Genomic DNA, 21614 nt, shown 5'->3' on the forward strand with positions numbered 1-21614 from the left:
AAAGTGGCGGTTGCGCGTGGCACGTAAAATCGGAGACTTTTACAAAAATAGTTTTCAAATCCAGGCGAAAGGCACGCTCGGCTGAAAAAAAAGTGGTTAGTGAGACCACTGCTTTTATGACGTTTCGGCTTCCCAGTATGCCTGGTTGCGCTTAATTTAACATGGGGTGCTATAGAAATTATACTGCGCTCTCACCGACGTAAGATACCCTGTTTCCAAGTTTAACTTATTTCCGCGTGACAGAATAAAACGCGAGAGGCTAACAAAAATAAAAGTGCCCTGTTAAACACTTTGACATCCCCAGTCTTTTGATATTAAAAAGACGTGGGCAATTCGTTGGGAGATCGGGAGATGCTCGTGCGTTTTTCGCAAATTGACTTCGCCTTGTCTGCTGGTTGCTCCACTTCAAAACCACCGTCGCATTTATCCTATCATGTAGCGCCAGTTCCTTCATCAAGTTTCTTTTAAAAATTCATGAGACTTGGATAAGAGCCGTAAGTGTTTAATCTTTGGGCGGATGTCCTGTCAATTTCCGAAGCTCTACAAAGCCTGCGTTCTCATTGGTTCCGTGAGAAGAGCGTGCGCGCGAGCAGGTGATAAGTGTGACTAGCACGTGCGTTGCCACGGTAGCTGTTTTGGATCCACCGTGACAGCTTAACGCCAGTTGCGTACAGAGTTACTGTTAAAGTACCGTCAAGTTTTTCTGTAAGTATATGATCAAATATTACGGTTTTACATATATGTGTGTGACTAATGTTTTGAAAAAGAACCCGCTAATTTTACAATTCTTAGGGGTTTTGCTTGGGGTTTTTATATTATTATTATTAACCAACGAATGTGTGTTAATTTATTTATGCATTTTCTTAAATATTAATCAAGCAATTGATATTTTTCGATGCATATTAAAATATCTATTGTGGACTAAAATTACACTGAATGCTACAAATAATACTTGTAATATGTAAAAGAAAAAGTAATATAATTTGATATACATTTTACTTAGTGTAGTCTTGTTACAATAAATTGAAAATAAGATTCAACATACTGTATTGTACTTCAACAATTGTTTTATTGCTTTCTTTGTTTCAGTAATTTGTTTTAGATATTTTAAAACTTTGTTTAATACGTGGAAACCATTTGGAATTGCATTTGTTTTATTTTGCAATTCGTGAAATTGAATCTGTTATTAGTATACTGTGTGGGTTTTATTAAATTTTAATGTGTCAACGAACATTTTAATATCTTTTAAAAATATATATATAATTAAACGAATTTACAAAATTAAAAATAAATGAATAGATAATTTCGTCACATTGTAAGAAAATGTCGCATATAAAGAATAAAAATCATTATTGTGTGGAATGTCAGGGGTCTCTTAGCTAAAACGAAAATAGTGTGATAGTCTTGAATGTTGTTTTAAATAAACAAATTGCTGCAAATCATACAACTATTTGCCCAAAATGTATAATGTTGTGATAATTATAAAATCTAAATGTATGAATTAAAAATTAAAATCAGCGCTTATTGTTTGAAAATAATGTTTTATTTATATGATTATATAGTACTAATGTTTAAGATTCAGCATTATATGACCGAAGAAATATAATATTTGACGTAGTCATAAACTATTGATATCTATCAGAACAAAGTGGCCATCGAGTTGTATTTTAACCTTTTTTTCCTATAGTAGGTTTTAGCATAAGCGGTTGTACAAGACTATTGATAAATTACAAACTATTCGAGTCTATCACATGTAAAAGCGTGTTATAAATTGGATTTTAAAAATATATAAAAATAACTGATTTTATTGAAGAAAAAAATATTTCTAAATTACACACATATTTATTTAATTTAAGAAAATATCTTTCGAAATATTTTGGTACAAAAGAAATGAAATATTAATAATCCAGAGTAAATTAAAACAAACTCTAATAAACGAAAATTACAGCATCAAAAGACAAATTTATTTGATGTTACTTTTAGGACAATATACAAGCACGTTTAGATTTTTTTTTTTAGATTTTTTTTTTTTGCATTTTGTTCTCTTTCATAACTTTTGAAATTTTTTATGGTTTGACTTAATTGTATTCTTTTAATATAATACCATTTAAATGCAATTATTGCTATAGTAAACTAAAACAAACTAATAAACAAAACTTACACCATCAAAAGACACATTTGTTTGATGTTACCTTTAGGCATATATACGAGCACGTTTACACTTTTTTATTTTTTGCATGTTGTGCTCTTTAATAACTTTTGATATTTTTTATGGTTTGACTAAACTGTATTCTTTTAATGTAATACCATTTAACTACAATTACTGCTGTGGTTTATCCCCCTCAATTCACCCCCCCCCCCCCCCACACACACACACACACCTACCCCTGCCATGTGTTATCTCATTGTATGCATGTCCGTAGCTACCAGAAATGACAGCCACTGACAAGCTACCTCCAATTACACCACTTTACCTGTATGTATACAAAGGAATACATGCCACGTGTTCAACGTGTGGAACCGTTCGACAACGGAAAGCCACGGAGTTCAACTAGGAAGAAGAAGAAAAAAGTACAGTGATAAACTGTGCTATAGACAGTTAACTTTTCTTTTCTTAGCGGAATTCACATGTGCAGTGATGGAGAGAGGTGCGGGGGCACCGGGTGCAGTGGAATTAATAAACACGTACATGTAAACACGTTTTAAAAGGGTCGATCGGTTGCATACACCTACGTATTCATTATATTAAAAGAGAGAGAGAAAAAAACCTGTTCTTTATTTAGAAAGAAACATTAAATAATAATAAAATTTATTAAAATTATATGGGGTTTTTTTTCACGATCAGTCATTTCGCCCGGAGAAACTTGTTTAGCACGTAAGGTTTGTTTTTAAAAACATATTTTAAATTTAAAAATGTATTTCTTTTTGTACACCTTTAAATATATTTTCTTAATTTAACATGCTAGATACATGTTAAATAAAACATTTCTTTCTTTTAATTATAACAACATCTACTGCGGATAATGCAGCTTCGGTATTTATCTTTTAAAGGGACTATCCCGAGTTTATTACATTGTAACATGTTTTCAACCAACATATCATTGACGAAAATCACATATTAAAGACATTTTCTAATTTAGAATATTACTAACTGTATAAACAAGGTGTTTGTTGTCGTCCCTATTGTTTGTAGTAACCCAAACTTGATTTTACATTCCAATAATTTCGTACGCACAAATATATATTACGAAGTAAAATGAAAAGTGACAGTTACACACATTAGAACACATTAGATATTTAGACACTGATATTCAAAACAAGAAAATGTACTGAGTATATAATTTTAGTCGCCAAAACAACACTGTTAGACGCTAATATCTTACAATGACTGCAAACTCGGGACAGTCCCTTAAAAAACATTCTCCTTTCTATTATTTCTTATCATCTGTAACTTAGTATTGGTCTTTCGCGTGATTATATTGTTGTTTTAGAATAGGTAACAAGTCTTTTCTTTTTCTTTTCTTATTTGTTGTTTGGTGGTGGTGGTGGTGGTGGTGGTGGTGTGTGTGTGTGTGTGTGTGTGAGAGAGAGAGAGAGAGAGAGAGAGAGAGAGAGAGAGAGAGAGAGAGAGAGAGAGAGAGAGAGAGAGAGAGCCTGAGTGCGTGGGGGTGGGGGTGGGGGTGGGGTGTCTCTAAGTTCTTTTTCTGTTGTTTATGTTTTGTGACATTTTGTTTTTTATTTCAACTATTTTATTAACATCATATTTTCTTCTCCTCTGATTTATAAAATAAGTTAGATTTTTAATAATAGTAAAGTGTATGTTTACCTTCCACACATTATTCAATATTTCGTTGGAGGTATTAAAGATATTGCCCTGTGTTAGCTGCTATTATAACATATGTCCGACCTACAGAGCATTTTAATGACTAAAATTGCATTTTCTTGAACATCAGTGATTTATATACAAAGTGTTTCTGATCACCTGAATGTTTCTAGAAGACTAGATTTTTACCTTCCAGTAATTTTGTATGTACGAAAATATAGTTTAGTAAGTAAAATGAAGTTTTATCCACTTAAAAGCATTAAGACAACAAAACAAAGCAAAAACCTTAATATATAAACATTGGTGTTCTAAACAAGAAAATGTCTTTAATGTGTAATTTTAGTTTTTAAAAAGGCTTTGTCAGAAACATTTTACAATGGCAGCACATTCAGACTAGTTTCTTTTAAACATAATAATAATAACACATTGAATAAGTTGAAAAAGGTGCGGAATAAAGCGTTTGTGGATCTCTAGAAACATAATAAAACCGTAGCATAACGATATCATCAATCATAGTTTTATTGTTGTATCATAACGGTAAAGAATATTTGTCAAAATAATATTTATAATTTACAAAAGATTATAAGATTTGTTTTTAAGTATAACAAAACATTCGTGTAAAAATAAATCCCACCATAAAGGCCGAATTTGTGGAAGGTATCACTGCCTAAAAGTTAGTTTTGTGTAACGACACCATTAGAGCTATTGTATGTTAAACATTTGTTCATTCTGGCACGAAGACTTCAGAAGAAGCCCATTACACTTGTTCATAAGTATATGTTTTCCCACACACAGAGCAAGGCACATACCAATAACTTTAATATACCAGTCGTGAGGCTCCGGTTGGGATGTGTGTGTGTGTGGGGTGGGGGGGGGGGGGGGGGGGCAATGGGTCTGCCGTGGAGCTTCGATTCTGTGATCTAAGCAAACTCTGCCAAGCCCTCTACCGACAGAGTTAAAGCCCGCCCCTCTTCAGGAAATAGGCGTGTATACTATAGATTTAATCATTTATGATAAACGTATGTGTTTAGCCACAATCACACATTCTTTTTCTTCCTCATGAATCTAAACGTTGGAAGATTCGGGTAGTATAGCAGAGGATTTTTGTTCAGGATGGTGAGCTCTCATGAATGTGGTATGATAGAATACGATTGTACCAGTCACTTTTATAAAGTGATAAAGTCTCGCATTAAATCTTAAATCCGTTAACCCTAGTTTTCGAAGTATGTACTTTTTTAAATCTTTTTTTTTCTTTTTCTTTTTGGTCTGTTTGTTTATTTGTTTATTTGTTTGTTGAACGCCTAAAATTAAGGTTGAGCAACTACAAACATCATGACGATTAGACGATTTGCTAAACGTTAATAATTTAGGCAAAATGTTACAAGTAAAGTATAAATTAAGGATTTTAAGTAGGGTCAGTGGCTTTATAATAGCAGGCAATGTCAAAAATAATTTTCATAAATATCAGTAGTCAAAACTAAAATTACACAATGTGTTTTTAATATTTAAAGGAAGAAAACAAAACAAAAATACAATGAAAATTAAATGACTAATTATACTAAATAACAACAGAAACTCAACTATATATTTTGTTAATTCATTATAATACAATTAATTTGATAAATAGAGAGTGAAAATGGGCCTTAAAATATTCACAAGACATTGATAATTTTAAAAGACAACAAAAATAATGGGATTCAAACTGATATTTTAAAATAAATTAAAAAGACTAAATTAATATTTTCGTTTCTTTTGTTGTTCTGTATACAGCCATACTACTGCATACTAATAAACAAAAGACACAAACAACTGGTGGCGTGTTCATGATACCGAGCGCTTGCGTACATATCACACTTTGTATCACGCGCCATTGTAAAAGTAAAACATCAAAATGAAAATTGCAACATCAATATACAATGTCGTAAACTAGTTTTGTGAAAAACATTCATTGTTCTGTATTACATACCTTTCCCTCTTTTTATCTCAAACAGTGGAGTGTTTAATCACCCGCTATATATAAATGTATCGCCTTTTATTCATATTCAATATATATATATATATATATAGAGAGAGAGAGAGAGAGAGAGAGAGAGAGAGAGAGAGAGAGAGAGAGAGAGAGAGAGAGAGAGAGAGAGAGAGAGAGAGAGAGAGAGAGAGAGAGAGAGAGAGAGAGAGAGAGAGAGAGAGAGCGAGAGCGAGAGCGAGAGAGAGAGAGTTAGAGAGTTAACGGGAAATAAGTGTTATTTATTTGAAAGTTACAAAAGCATATTTCCAAAATCCATTATTTAGTTAGTTAGTTAGTTAGTTGTTTTAATTTTTTTTTAAACAACAACAACAACAAAAACATCTAATTTAAGCGAATAGGAGGTCCCACTTCGTTCCATTTGACGGGATCGTGCCAGTGTTAAAATTCTGAAAGAGCGTAACTGTCATTTGCAGAAATATAGTTCACACATCTCCAAATGACGGCACAGTGGGGTGTGGAGTGGGGTCAAGGGTCGCTGTTAATGGTATCCACTATCATCATCAAATTAGCATTGACTGGTGCCCGCCGTCACTGCGAGGCGGTACAGTCGACAAAGCACCAGCTCATCGTTTCGGTGTTTAAATCGGCGACGTCATCAAAGCGTTGATGAGCATCGCCAATCAAAAGTGAAACGATGGTCGATTCTTCGCTGCCGCTAACTTTGATGTTTGAGCGTCGGCTTTTATGCCTCGATCGCCTTTTATTCCTACACTTTTATCGCTCTACTTTGACAAATAAATATCTTGAAGTGCAACAAATGACTCGTGTCCTACAAATTACTATCAACAAATAGAAATTTTGTTGGATAAGAGTTGCGACCCGGCATTTGTGAACTTGTTGGGTGACACAAGATAACACATGCAATTACCCCCTTTTCATTGTGAAATATGAACTTCCAAGTGTTGAACGAATGGAAGTTATAGCGTAAATGAAATTTAAATAACTGTGACAAATGGTTTAAAGAAAAGGAAAAAGAGAAATAAATGTTTGGGGTTTTAAATGACCTCGGTACTCTTTAATCCACAGATGTCACTAGAGGGTGGGAGGGGCAAATACAAAACGTGTCCTGTTTATTGTAGACGTGCCCTTTATTCTAGCTGTAGCACAACCTAAATCATTGTTTCCTGATTCCCTGGTAATTTTAGACTAGATAAGGCAAAATAAGTAGGTTAATATATAGTAATGTAATATAACAGCTGTAATATATAGTAATTTTATAGAATATCTACTTCCCAAAGTATTACAGAGCACTAATAAACTACAATGTAACTGATAAGAAACTAACCACGTGTATACAATTGTTATCAAGGTATGTTGCGTGCTTGTGTATGCATGTGTGTATGTGTGTATGTATTGTGTGCTGTGCGTGTACTGTATGTGTGTGTATGTATTGTGTGCTGTGCGTGTACTGTATGTGTGTGTATGTGTGCGTTCATTTGGGTTGTTTTAATGTTATTGCTGTCTTACTGTCCTATCTTACTTCTTATATCTCTCTCCTCCCTCCCCCCCCCCCCCTCTCTCTCTCGCTCTCTCTCTCTCTCTCTCTCTCTCTCTCTCTCTCTCTCTCTCTCTCTCTCTCTCTCTCTCTCTCTCTCTCTCTCTCTCTCTCTCTCTCTCCTTTCTCTTCCTCACTTTTTTCTCCCTCCCTCACTTTTTTCTCCCTCCCTCTTACTATGCGAAAAATGTACAATCAGTCTGAACCTATTTATTCTAACAATACTCTTTATGCATTTAATATTATTTATGTTCGACATTATTTGTAATATAGTGATTCAGGCCCCATTCCTGACATTATCGATATTTCTGGACCAATAATAAAACAAAATAATAATAATAGTAATAATAATAATAATAATAATAATAATTAGGTTAAAGCATATTATAATGATAACAATAGGTGTTAGTTAAAAGTAAAAGTTGCCATCACATGCACTACTCCTGCCAAACAGCAACAAAGGATCTTTTATATACACTTTCCCGTATACAAGCCAACATATACCATGTAATTTGTTGTACCAGTCGTAGTAGGAACTGGGGAAAAAAACCAAGGGGTCTATCAAGGACGATCAATCCTGTATCCATCACCCTTCAAGCGAGTGATATACCATTGAGGTACATCCCACCCTCTCCATCCGATGAGAAACACGATATCTTTTGTACGCACTTTGTCACTCAGTGGTAGCAGAAACTAGTTGTCACGAGGTTACTTGCAGTATATATCTAAAGTAAGTTGGCAAGATTGTGCCCAATCCTTTTGTTGTTTAAATGCAATAAAATATGTTTTCCATACAATCGATTAGTTGCAAGGAGTGTTTGATATACACTTTTTAACTGACACGATAGTATGTGACCTACGTTCTTTATCTCTGATATCCCAGATGTAGCTTTATCGACTGAGGGGGCTTTGATTCTAAAACACTAAAAGCTACCGTATCTTTGGTCTGATTCAGATCTGATCACTTGGTGATGCTGAGTGCATGCCAACCGCACATACACGCACGTACGTACACACACGCACGTATGTACACACACACACACACACACACACATATTTTCGCATTCTGGGCCAAAACTGATGGGGACGTTCGTACAATATGAGCTGGCCTTAAAACCTTTCACAGTATATTGCCATTATTCTACTCATAATATTGGTAAAATTGCGTAGTGATTCGTTTAAAACCGTATATATAGCTGTTTGGTAGTAAGGCTAATATGAATAAATGTTTTGGGCATTCGGTCAAAATTTAACCTGCCCACAACACCAAAAATTGGGATTCCGTACGCCTATGGCTGAATGCACCTTAATTATTATTTAAACAATTAAGAAAAATTAAAGTCGCTTATGGCTGAATTCACCGTAATTATTATCTGATCCGTGGTAGGTCTGCTACAATATTTTTTCTGTCTATACTTTGTTTAATAAATAGAGGATAATAAACGAGTTACCAGTTATTATCAAATTTATGTCCGGAGTGAAATAATGTTCAGCTGTCACAAGCTTTAGCGAGTGACAAATGAAAATTATTTAACGAGGGACATAAATTTTATAATAACTGGTACCGAGTTTTTTATTCTGTTTATTACCTCAGCTATTTTTTCTCTAAAAGCCTTTATTTGGGACACACATGCACGTACATGTATAGAAACAATATAAATCGCTTTACGCTGTTCTGAGTATTGCTATAACTTTGTAACTTAATCAAGTTGATAGATAATTTTCAAAAACAAAAGTTATATTTATTCTGGTACAAAATCTATAATGAATTGCATTAAAATGACATTTTGTCATAAATTTAACACCAAAAACAGACAGCCATAAACGCTAACTCTTTAAACTACATGACGTCATTGTGTGTATTTGCAAAATCGTGATGACGTCATATTTAGTACCGACAAATTCATTGGTTTATAAGCGTCAAATCATCCAATAGTATTGTTCGTTAGACCAATGCGTGATAATTTCTCAGTGAGAAATTATGATTTTTATTTTCCCCGTTACGAGTGCCTGCTGGTGTAATAAAATGTTTTATTACCCCAGTAGACACTCATAACGGGGAAAATAAAAAATGATAATTTCTCACTGAGAAATTATCATGCATTAATTTAACGTACACTACTATTGGACGATTTGACGCCAACAAACCAATCACCTTGCCTGTAGTAAATATGACGTCATCACGATATTTTGGTAAAGCACACACAATGACGTCATGTAGTTTAAAGCGTTTGCGTTTACGTTTTTCTGGTTTCAGTCTTAAACTTGTAATAAATTTGTAGTTTAATGCATTTCATTATAGATATTTTTTTACAGAATATATAGAACTTTGGGTTTTGAAAATTATTTATGAACCGTGAATAAAATACAAAGTTAAAGTAGTTTATGTCGTTTCTATATACATGGACGTGTAGCCGATGTAGGCTATATATCGAAAATAAAGGCTTTTTAAAACCCCAAATAGCTGGGGTAATAAATAGAATAACAAACTCGGTAACAGTTATTATCAAATTTATGTCCCTCGTGAAATAATTTTCACTTGTCACGAGCTTTAGCAATAATAACTGGTAACTCGTTTATTATCCTCTATATATTGTGGGTGGGTGGGTAATATGTTTTTAAATACCACCCGCCAACCTCCGACTCGCCATTGATCTACCTCACATTTCCCTTGTTAATGAATGGCCTATGTGATTAGAATAATATATATATATATATATATATATATATATATATATATATATATATATATATATATATATATATATATATAATACTAAAAATATATATATTATGGTTACATTTAAAGTATTTTCATCGTAATTATGTCAACAAATATTTAACCGAACAATTTTTCATTTACAGAATTAAATAATGAAATGTGCCTTGTTCACTTAATTTGCCATGTTGTACAGGCTATGTTGGTAGCACCTTTCGGTTCAGTTACTTGGTCTTTCATTCTAAAGACCTTTGATGTTTTAATTTCGCAAACTATTAAGCATTATATGGGTTAAATTCCTTAATTATACTATTTAATTCGGAGGACTGTAACTAGGCATATAACTAAAATCTTCAAAATATCAAATGGAGGCAGACAAGGGGACCTTCTGTTACCGTATATTTATGTGCTCTGTGCATATGTTTTTAGTTTTTCTTTAAAAGCACAAATAATATCAAAGGAATTTCGATTAGTTGCCAATTTTATAATATATAAATGACGAATTAATTACCAATGACACTGCAAATGTAATATTAATCATACCACTTTTCGGCTTTTCTAGGTAGATAACTCCGATATTTATGCAAATATAGAAAACAAGATAACACGGTTTGGTAGTTTAAAATTAGTAATTAAATACTAGTTCTCTGTATGAATTTGAATAGGCAAAACAATTAAACAAATATTTTATTTATTTTGGAAAGAGTGTGACTTTGTAACAAAATAGCGTGAATAATGATTTTGGTTTTTAATACAATAGTTTTAAATGCATTGAAAATTGAACTCGTCGATTTTTACAAGGATTAAAAACTGTGAAAATTAACTATCTAAAATGTACATACTACTTCAAATTTGAAGCGAATTTATAAAAGAATAATATAGAACATTAGTGTGGCACATTTTTAAGCTAGGGTATCTTTCAGATCAGATCAAATCGTTAATATTTGTTTTTTGAACCTGTGTTCGTAACGAATGTTTCCAGGTCGAATGTAATTCAACATTCTATACTGAACACCAATATAAACGCAAATCAGGGTCAGTTTGTAATTACAATAGGTTTACTTGATAACAAACACTGAATTCTTAGAAATGATAAACGGTCTATGAACTTGTAATTCTCGTGAAGTGTTAAGCTCTTCTTAAAAATACAACAACAGAATTTAATGTTACAGCTAAAAATTGTGTTCGCGTTTCTTTTGGGTTTCAGTATATTATAAATGATTGGGAAAATAATTAATGATAATCGACTTTGAAATCAAGCCACAAATGGTTGACTATAAACAAACCATGGCCGTATTATATATACTTTGAAATGCTTTGATTGAAGAAATGAATACACCATATAATACAAAAGGATTGAGCACAAGTTATCTGACGTACGAGGCCTCTTCAATTTGCAATATTGTATAACAATATCGGCGACTGCAATTATTTCCAAGAATAAAGACATTCAAACAAAGTAAATACATAGAAAACAAAGAAAGCAAAAAAAAAAAAAATGTAAGTGAATGAGGAAGAGAACAAAGGAAATGAAAGTAATTCATTTCCTGCTCAGACGTCCCACCACTAATAATAAATACTTATATACGGGTCCTTATTCCGAATTATAATTTAATCGAAACGTTTTATTTGTTAATCGTTGTGCTTCTTTAATAATAATATACTTCTGAACATAAAGAGAAATGTGTTTGTTAGCGTCGTAATTTGACCTGGTTCTACCTTTTAGCTGCAGCTAAGTTGGTCCAAGAATATTTAAAGAATCTAAAAGAAGTTGTCTCTGCTGGTTAAACAATTTCAAAGAAATATGATAGCTTCTCTCGTAACAATATCCACAATTACCAGACGGGTCCGTAGTAAATCCATAGCGGTGTGAATGTGCATTTAGAATCCTACAAGCCTGTCTTAATCTAGTGTGTCAAAATTGTCCTTTCCATTTCCTCTGGGGGCCTGCCCCCCTCCCCCTCGGGTCCCCTCCATGCTTCGGTCACACTGAAGTTCCCAATATGACGGATGCCTCTTTTATATTTCTTCCCCATCTACTAAATAAACTTCCTGTGGCGGGTGCCCCAATCTCGTAGTGGAGAACTTCCTTACCAACTCCTAGGGCTAAATACCAGAGAGCTCTGTTAAACTTTGTTCTTTTAGAACCGCCCGACTTAAAATGCGTCCAATATTACATAAATATATTAAAAATAAGCTTATTTAAAGTCAAAATTTTTCCAAATAAATTTCGGCCCCGAGTTGGGCCCATGGCCTCCAGAGGTCGAACTCTGGGTGGACATGCTCGAAACCTTCGTGGTACATGAGCATGTAAAAACTTTTCGGATCGGATTTCCATTTCCACATAAATGGAATGAAAGCATTGATATATTGTGTATCTCTTGTTTTAACTTTCTTTCACAGAATATAAAAAAAATTAAACGGTACTTCCGATTATACCAAGACGTTTTAATTCATAGCTTGAATTATATATAGATGGAACATTTACTTCTGAAATAGCTGTTAAAAATAAAAAGCATAAATCAAAATGTTTATCCATAGTGTCGATCATTTACTTCTATATTGTCTTCGATCTAGAAATTCATATACCATGCGACCCAGATGGTATTCATTGAGTTCGCGCCAGAAGTATATGGTATTTTTTATCGTCTGGCACATGCGTTGGGTTTTTTTGAACGAGATAAATGGGTGACACTGGATTTTTTTTTTTAATACATCCAGATCCATAGGAGGCTATTTCATAATTGAATAGTGCGTACGCGGAGATGTTACACTTATAACTTATGGCTAATGAGGCATGTTACACCGTGTTTCGATACTGGAGAAACGCGAGTATCCGTGCCCGTGTATTTAATTAATTTATAAGATGTCATTTGTCGTCCACATGGCGTCGCCGCGAGCTGGGCGTTAAATATTACCCGATGTTTGTTCAGATGATTTTTTCTAAATGTTTCCACTGTTTGGTGCATTACGCACGACTCAAAACGCTCTGGCGAACTTTGTTTGTATGTTAAACATTTCCCAGCGTCAAGTGCCTTTGTGTTCGGTCTCAGTGTTGGTCCATTGTTATATATTATATATAAATGTTGTATTTATGATGTTGGGATCGGGATCTGAACTTGTGTTGAAGTTTCTGAAAGACACTGAATTTTATTCTAAATTTTAATTTTTTTTACCTGTGAATATTTTTTTTTTTTTTTTTTTTTTTTTTTTTTGCACAGCTCTTTCCACTGTGTTATTAAATTTACATTTTGAATGTTTCTGTTGATTTGGTCACCACTTCATTCATGTCCTTATCTTGCTTTGACACTCAGTAGCCGATGTATTATGTGTGCTAGAGTGTCGTTAAACCATACATTCATTAAAGAAAACACAGTGTTCGTGAACTTAATAATAATGTAAAGGAATTGAATATTTGGTTTAATGAGAGGTCAGCCTAGTAATAAAAACTGTGGTCATTTGACGTCTATAGTCATCGAGGTCACTTGTTATTTGATGTATGTGGTCATTGCGGTCATCTGTTATTTGTCGTCTATGGTCACTGTGGTCATTTGTTATTTGTCGTCTATGGTCATTGTGGTCATTTGGTATTTGGTATCTTTGGTCATAATAGTCATTCGTTATTTGGTATCTATGGTCATTATGGCCATTTGTTATTTGGTATCTATTGTCATTATGGCCATTTGTTATTTGGTATCTATTGTCATTATGGTTATTTGTTATTTTTGTATCTATGGTCATTGTGGTTACTTGCTATTTGATATCTATGGTCATTATGGTCATTTGTTATTTGATATTTATGGTCATTTGTTATTTGATATCTATGGTCATTATGGTCATTTGCTATTTGATATCTATGGTCATTATGGTCATTTGCTATTTGATATCTATGGTCATTGTGGTTATTTGTTATTTGATATCTATGGTCATTGTGGTCATTGAAGACACTTGGCCCACAAAGAGGAGAGATCCGCCGCACACGTTACTCCTTTATAAAGAGAGCAAGCGATCTTTTCCATACATTTACACATAGACAGGGAAGCACATACCACGGTCTTTGATATACCATATGCCATTGGAACTGGAAAACACCGACAAGTTCATCAAGGGCGATTGATTTTCAGCTGGACTATTCCCAGCCTCCATAATAATTGTATACCAGAAACATAACAAATTGGATGGGTGGGATGGATTAATATGAGCTCATAGGATACACAGGGGTTTTTTTATGCTACACAACAAGTCAAAATAGTTTCAAACGTTTAGCATAAGGCGGATGGCTGAACGTAGGCCAGATACTGCAGTCGTCATATGTTGGACGCTAGTTGGACGCCTAACAGTAATAGCCGTTCATTAAACAAAGTACTTAGATGTCGCCAAGCAAACGTTTTCTTTTCTTTTCTTTCTTCCCCCGCCATGGAACATGGTTCGCTATAATGGCTGTAAAAGGTCGAAGCACCGGCGACGTCCGGGGAACACACGGTTTAAGTTTTTAAACATTGCGACAAGTCTCGACAAATTACCCCCGCATTCCGTTGAGTTTTTATTCACACAAACAAAAGCCAGAGGGGTGGCATCTACTTGAGCCGGAGTTGGGTTTTTTTTACTGCCGCGCTGCCCACAGCCCTCTATAGTACTGGCCTTTCAGCGTACAATGTCTGAATGTTTGTATCTCGGGATTAGTTTATAGGTTTTTTCTACCAGTTCATTGGGAAGAAAACGAGCGTGACGTGTTGTTGAGTCCATTAGCGTGGCCAAATGTTGTGAAGAGAAAACGTTTTGTATGATCTTCAGGCGTGACAAGTGGAAATCCACGACAACAGTTTCTTTTATTGCATACCGGGAGTCTCCCTAGCTCCCGTTTTCTGCTCGCCAGTTGTCTGTCAGTGTCTGTGTTATACCTGTTGGGCAAATAAAATACATTAAAAATATAATTTGGTTAGTTAGTTAGTTAGTTAGTTAGTTAGATAGTTGAAATGGTATAGCGATAATACTACATCTGTGGCCGTCATATACCATTTATCTTACGAGTTGTCTTAACGAATGTTGTATTCTATATCTTAGATATCATCAAGAAACCAAGTTTAAAATAAATTTAAAGATCTTTTTCAACTAAAACCTAGTTATTGCCCTAGCGCTTGTGGATAACGTATATGCGTCACCAAAAAAAAATCAATTTCAGGTTAATTTATATATCAAAGAGTAATCGATTTCGATTGTGCATTTTTTGATTCGATGAAATGGCTGGGGCGACCGGCCAATCGTATGCCTTTAAAGTGTTATCATACGTATATGTGTTATCAGTATATGTTATGAAAAATAACGAATGGTGTTCTCATAAACGGGTGTGTAAGAAAATATAAGCGGCAATCGAAATGTGTCTATTGATTAAAACCTATTGTATTACATATAGCGTAATGTATATATAACTTTAAATTAATTTTGCACAGTTTATCCAAATTAGAAGGCCCTCTGTAGCTATTATAAAGAATATAATAATTCAAAACACACAGTAAATACACTGAAAAACAAGCAAAACAAATGCATAATTGGAATGAAAATGAAAGAGGAAAGAGGAGAAAGGGAATGGAATGTGAGTGTATATGATGTGTGCGTGTGTATATATGAGAGAGAGGGAAGGAAGAGAGACGGGAAGACAGAGAGAGAGAGAGAGAGAGAGAGAGAGAGAGAGAGAGAGAGAGAGAGAGAGAGAGAGAGAGAGAGAGAAACCACGAAAACAAGTATATATTTAAAATTGGTTTCCATTAAATCTGTGACGGCCCGACGCAGACGCTCTACGACATGTTTGTAAAGCTGAACTGATTTCAGTGTTTCCTCACCGATCTGACTGTTTGTGTTTTCAAATATATATATATATATATATATATATATATATATATATATATATATATATATATATATATATATATATATATATATATATATATATATATATTGGTCTAAGTCGATTTGCGTCAGTCTGCGTCGATCGGATATCGGTTACATATCTTATGGAAACCAGGATTTATTGTGATGTGTTTATGTATTATATGCATATGTAATTTACATTGAGTAATGTGTGGTATTATTGAGTGCGCATGGTGTTCATGCATGTGTCTGATATATATGCATGCGTGCGCCTTTTTATTTTAGTGTATGCTGGTGTGTATGCGCGTGTGCGTGTGCGTGAATGCGTTTATATTATATCTATGTAGATGTAGGTGTGTGTGTTAGGTTTTGGCCGCACGTTGACAAGTGACGATGGGAAACATTAAACCACCACTACCGACTGATATCTTCTCTTTTTCGCACAGCCGCGTCCATTCTTATCCCATAATTGAGTTGTGTATACGTCTATGCATTTGAACTCCATGTTTGTAGAACCGAGGAGGGATCTTAATTTAAATGGCTTCGCTAATGGGAACATTTACATACCATTTCTTACACTAATTATTGTTCATGCTTTCAGGTAGAGAATTTCAAATCGACGCTGCACCGGTGGTGATTCACATCAAAGGATGCCGCATACAGGTAAGTTTACGTTTGGACTCACCTGTGAGTGAAAAGATCTATTTACCTTCGCAGTTTTCCCATGTCTTTTTACACTTTGATCATAAACTGAGAACCTTTAATTTCACGTTTTTCTTTCAGAAACACATCATCAGGCAATTACTTCTCAATGCAATTTGCTTGGCATTTAAACACGGATGGCGTTTTATCATTACATCGGTGTGTCATGGTAATGTAATGCGAATAACATTAATGCGCTTTCATATTATATCGTTGATCCTAAAAACGCAAGCCAGTACTTTTCGACCGGCACATCAAAGGCCGTGGTACGTACTACCCTGCCTGTGGGAAAATAACTTAAAAAGCAGTGGGCGAACCCGAGGTTTTTGAGGTGAGAGCGTGTACCTCAATAAACACTTTTATCGGGCTGTCTGGGTTCTTTTGGGGCCTTTGTATTTTTTACATGTTTTTTTAATATATATATAGAGAGATGTATTGGTAAATTGTTTATAATATTTTTGTATACTAAGGTAAATAGGGTAGATGTAGCGAATCGGGATGACAACAACACCACCCACGCAACCTTGCCTATCTAGCGGGATCGCAGGAAAAATATTTTTTTTAAAGTTATCCTGTTTATTTAAAATGTGTTTCGTCTAGCTGGATAGTTGATCTTCGTCTATTATATATACATGTACATATGGATAAATTCCCCAAAATAGTAATATTAACTCACTAGGCATTATTCCGTACTTTTGAAGAGTATTTTATCATAGGTGTTGGCACAAGTGAAATAGGAAAACGTTATCAGCTCTTATTTGCACCATGTTCGAATTTTTTAATTTTACTAAATTAATTATGAAATTTAAATAGTAGCTAAAAGACCATGGAAACAGAAATAAAGATAAGTAATAAAGAGAAAAAACTTTCAAAACAAATAGGGAACAGAACAGAACAGAACTTTATTCACTCAGAACACTCACACACACACACACACACACACACACACACACACACACACACACACACGAACACACACACACACACAAACACAAACACACACACACGCACACACACACACACACGCACGCACACACACACAAACACAAACACACACACACACACACACCACCACCACCACCATCACCCAAAACCCCCACCAAAAAAAAAAAAAAAAAAAAAACCAACAACAACACATACACCACTATTTGGTGTATTGCAACACTGTTTTGTGTATTGCACTTAGTGAACCAACTATTAATAGCGAGAACACGCGGCAAATACTCACGGAATACACCCTTCCCACGTGCGCTCACTTCCCGCGGCGCATCAACCGCGTTTCCTGGGTGCGTGTACCGCAATTAGGTATGGTTGTGTGGTTAGCAGTTTAGTTTGGCAAGCGCGAACGTCAACCAATTATGTGTAGCTCGTGAAAATCACAACTACGTTTTAAACTATGGTTAGAGACCACCGTTCGACATCGTTATTCTCGAGTTGGGTTTGTATATGACAATTAAATAATTACGTGTAACCACTAATTTGTTTTACTGGCATTGTTCGGGATGGACATCTCAGTAGCTGAGGTCAGAATGAATACACACAAAGATCTGGCTGAACAACCACAATTGAGAATGATGGGGATTTTGTTAAATTTTGTTATTATTATTATTATGCTTTTTTTTATTCTTACGAATTCGGTAATTTGTCCGTGGCAGATGGATGGTTTATTAGAAAACCCGAACAATACATACGGGCTTATTCAGCAGAAAGTTTGACTCCAAGGTGAATTCAGAAGGAAGTAGTCGCTTTTCACGAATTGGTTGAATACGTTGACTAAGTGTTTATCGTTTTATAGTTATTAACTAACCACCGGTAACAATAAGGAATTGAATAACCTAGGAAAATATTTAGTGCAGGCGAATAAAATTAGAGATCGGTTGGTGTAGAATGAAAGTTGATGTTGTAAGTGTAACTTATATCACTTTATTTGTCCACGATTATATCATCTTCGCAAGTGAAACATAGAAAGAAATGTTTTATTTAACGACGCACTCAACACATTTTATTTACGGTTATATGGCGTCAGACATATATGTATGCACCACACAGATTTTTAGAGGAAACCCGCTGTCGCCACTTCATGGGCTACTCTTTCCGATTAGCAGCAAGGGATCTTTTATTTGCGCTTCCCACAGGCAGGATAGCACAAACCATGGCGTTTGTTGAACCAGTTATGGATCACTGGTCGGTGCAAGTGGTTTACACCTACCCATTGAGCCTTGCGGAGCACTCACTCAGGGTTTGGAGTCGGTATCTGGATTAAAAATCCCAGTACCTACCAGCCTGTTGACCGATGGCCTAACCACGACGCCACCGAGGCCGGTAGTCTTTGCAAGTGAAGGTACAATAATTCCGTATAGCAAGCAGTACATTACGTATACGGAATGGTACCTTGATTTGCGAAGATGTGATTATGTATAAACAACACCCATTGATCATTGTTTTCCATGTGTGCATACTCAGTGGCGGATCCAGAAAATTTAGGGGGGGGGGCAGTGGTATGAGATGGAATGTCAAGGGAACTTTGGGGCAGGATCGTAAAAAAAAAATGAAAATTAATATATACATGTAATAAAATTATAACTATCGCAAAATTTAGGGGGGTGGCGGGCCCCTGGGCCTCCCCCTAGATCCGCCTCTGATACTGTATTTTCTTTGTCGTGTTATTTTATGGTATTTATTTAGCTGATGAGTTTAAAACTCAAAGCAAATAAAGAAAAGGCCAAATCTGGGATACCCGCACAACTGTTAGTAACAGGACCGTCAAATTCTGTGTGGGGATTACGACTCCTTTTCCTTTTTGTTTAAATTCTATTTTTATGTTTTTTATATATTATGTAAATTAATTTTTAAGGCACTTGTAAAATACTCCAGACTGCACCGAATAGCATCTAAGACTCTAGTACCTAACAAAGGAGCAACGTCCCGGTCCCATCAGTCATTCAGTGACGATAACACATTTTAGAGTGAACATTTCACTATCGTCACTGTAGAAAGTGTTATCTTCACTGTAAGAAAGTCGGAACTATTTTGCTGCTGGCATTTTAAAAATAAAAGTAAATTGCAAAAAATTATATAATAAAAAAAAAAATCATGTTTTTTGTCAAATATGATTTATATCTCATCTCGTGAAATTTGCAATAATAACACACGCGTCGCGCACGCGTGACTCTTAAGATATGATTGCAAACTTCACTCGATGAGATATAAATGTTATTTGATAAAAAAAAAAAACATGAAATATCCTCTATTTATTTCATCTGACACTCTTCCCCAGTTTAAAATTAGTTCTGATGGCGTAAAACTATGTTGACGTTAAATGATTCGGAGACAATGCAGTGTTTATTATTTATTTATTTATTTATTTATAAGAGTTTTGTTTCGTGTCTGCGGAATTATTATTAATATTATTATTATTATTATTATTATTATTATTATCATTATGCACTATCATAGTTATATATTACACAGTGTGTGCTTCTGTGCTTAATCTTCTTCGTTTGTCTTCTTCTCGTTTTAAAACCTTTTAACCTTCCTTTTAAAACTTTTTTATCTCTTTTTTCTTTCTTTTTTAACATGTGAAGAAGCCTGCAATAAATCGCACCTTTCTGTTTCATTTAACACTCGCTTACGGTTTTATGAAGATGAAGCAAAGATGGCGCGAGGCCCGATATTACCTCCCGAGGTGTATTGTCGCGCTGCCTCGCGAAATATAATTCATATTGCCCTACCTGGAGCGCAGGTTCGCTCGTCTATCTATTAATTCCCCTTTACATACCTTGTACATAATTTAATGGAGTGCATAAACATATTAGACTTTCGTAAATCGTTGATTTGTGATTAAACTACAATTGCCAGTTCACGCGGTCGCGTTTAAATTGTGAAACTTCAACAAAATGGCCCCGACAACGAAATGCTCCCCGTTGAAGGGTGAGGTGTTTAATTCTTCCGCTACATTTAGCACAATGGCTTTCTGAGGAGATGGAACGCAGCTTTAATGAGAAACTCTCAAATGATGTAACGTCCACAGTGTGGAGGATGTTAACCCTTTCGGTTCACGTTCGCTCGATTAAGTCGGTTGAATGCCGCCGAAATATAAAACGTATTTGTTGAATTTATGCAGCAGAGTTTATCTAATGTAAGAGAAACACTTTGAACGCCTGAAGATGTTTTTAACTGTCCATAATATCGCGCGAGTCTCTAATAAATCCATCACACCCCAGAGATATCCAGAAAGAATTCTACTATTAAAGCCACAATTTGGGGATTTTTTTTTAAGCTGATGCATTACAAATATAGAACGTCTCCAAAGATATTCTGAAAGAATTCTACTATTAAAGCCACAATTTTGAGGATTTTTTTTTTTTAAGCTGATGCATTGCAAATATAGAACACTTCAGATATATCCTGAAAGAATTCTATTATTAAAGATACAATATAGAACACCCTAGAGATATCCTAAATTTTTTAATAAAGCTACACTTTTGAGATACATTGCAAATATAGGACACCCCGGAGATCTCTTGAAAGAATTCTACTATTAAAGCTACACATTTGAGATTTGTTTTAAAGCTGATACATTACAAACATAGAACACCGCAAAGATATCCTGAAAGAATTGGACTATTAAAGCTACAATTTTGGTGGGTTTTTTAAGCTGATGCATTACAAATATAAAACACCCCAGAGATATCTTCAAAGAATTCTACTATTAAAGCTACAATTTGTAGTGTTTTGTTTGTTTGTTGTTGTTGTTGTTGGGGTTTTTTGGGGGGGGGGGGGGGGGGGGGGGGGGGGGGGTAAGCTGATCTATTACAAATATAGAACAAATCATTATTATTGTTTCAAGTAAGAATATAATCTAAACAAAAGCTTTCGTTTCTTTTATTTTTCAGTTTTTTTTAAATATTTTTCAGTTTCTGCATATAACGAGAACTTTGACTGGCTAATCAAATCCATTTTCGTTTTCGGTAAAACTCAT

The 21614-nt window shown here is 34.7% G+C and overlaps 1 protein-coding gene across 1 annotated transcript in view; it reads left to right on the forward strand.

The window, feature by feature from the left end:
- The first annotated feature begins 355 nt into the window (after positions 1 to 355).
- LOC121367956 (paired box protein Pax-6-like) overlaps positions 356 to 21614 on the forward strand; it is a 31604-nt gene continuing 10345 nt past the window's right edge. The window contains exons 1-2 of the mRNA XM_041492425.1: positions 356 to 705; positions 16533 to 16594. Of these exons, the coding sequence (XP_041348359.1) occupies positions 16582 to 16594 (13 nt within the window). The 5' untranslated portion in view covers positions 356 to 705; positions 16533 to 16581. The remainder of the gene's footprint in view (positions 706 to 16532; positions 16595 to 21614) is intronic.

The sequence above is a fragment of the Gigantopelta aegis genome, chromosome 3 (assembly GCF_016097555.1).
Source record: "Gigantopelta aegis isolate Gae_Host chromosome 3, Gae_host_genome, whole genome shotgun sequence".
Classification (NCBI taxonomy): domain Eukaryota; kingdom Metazoa; phylum Mollusca; class Gastropoda; order Neomphalida; family Peltospiridae; genus Gigantopelta; species Gigantopelta aegis.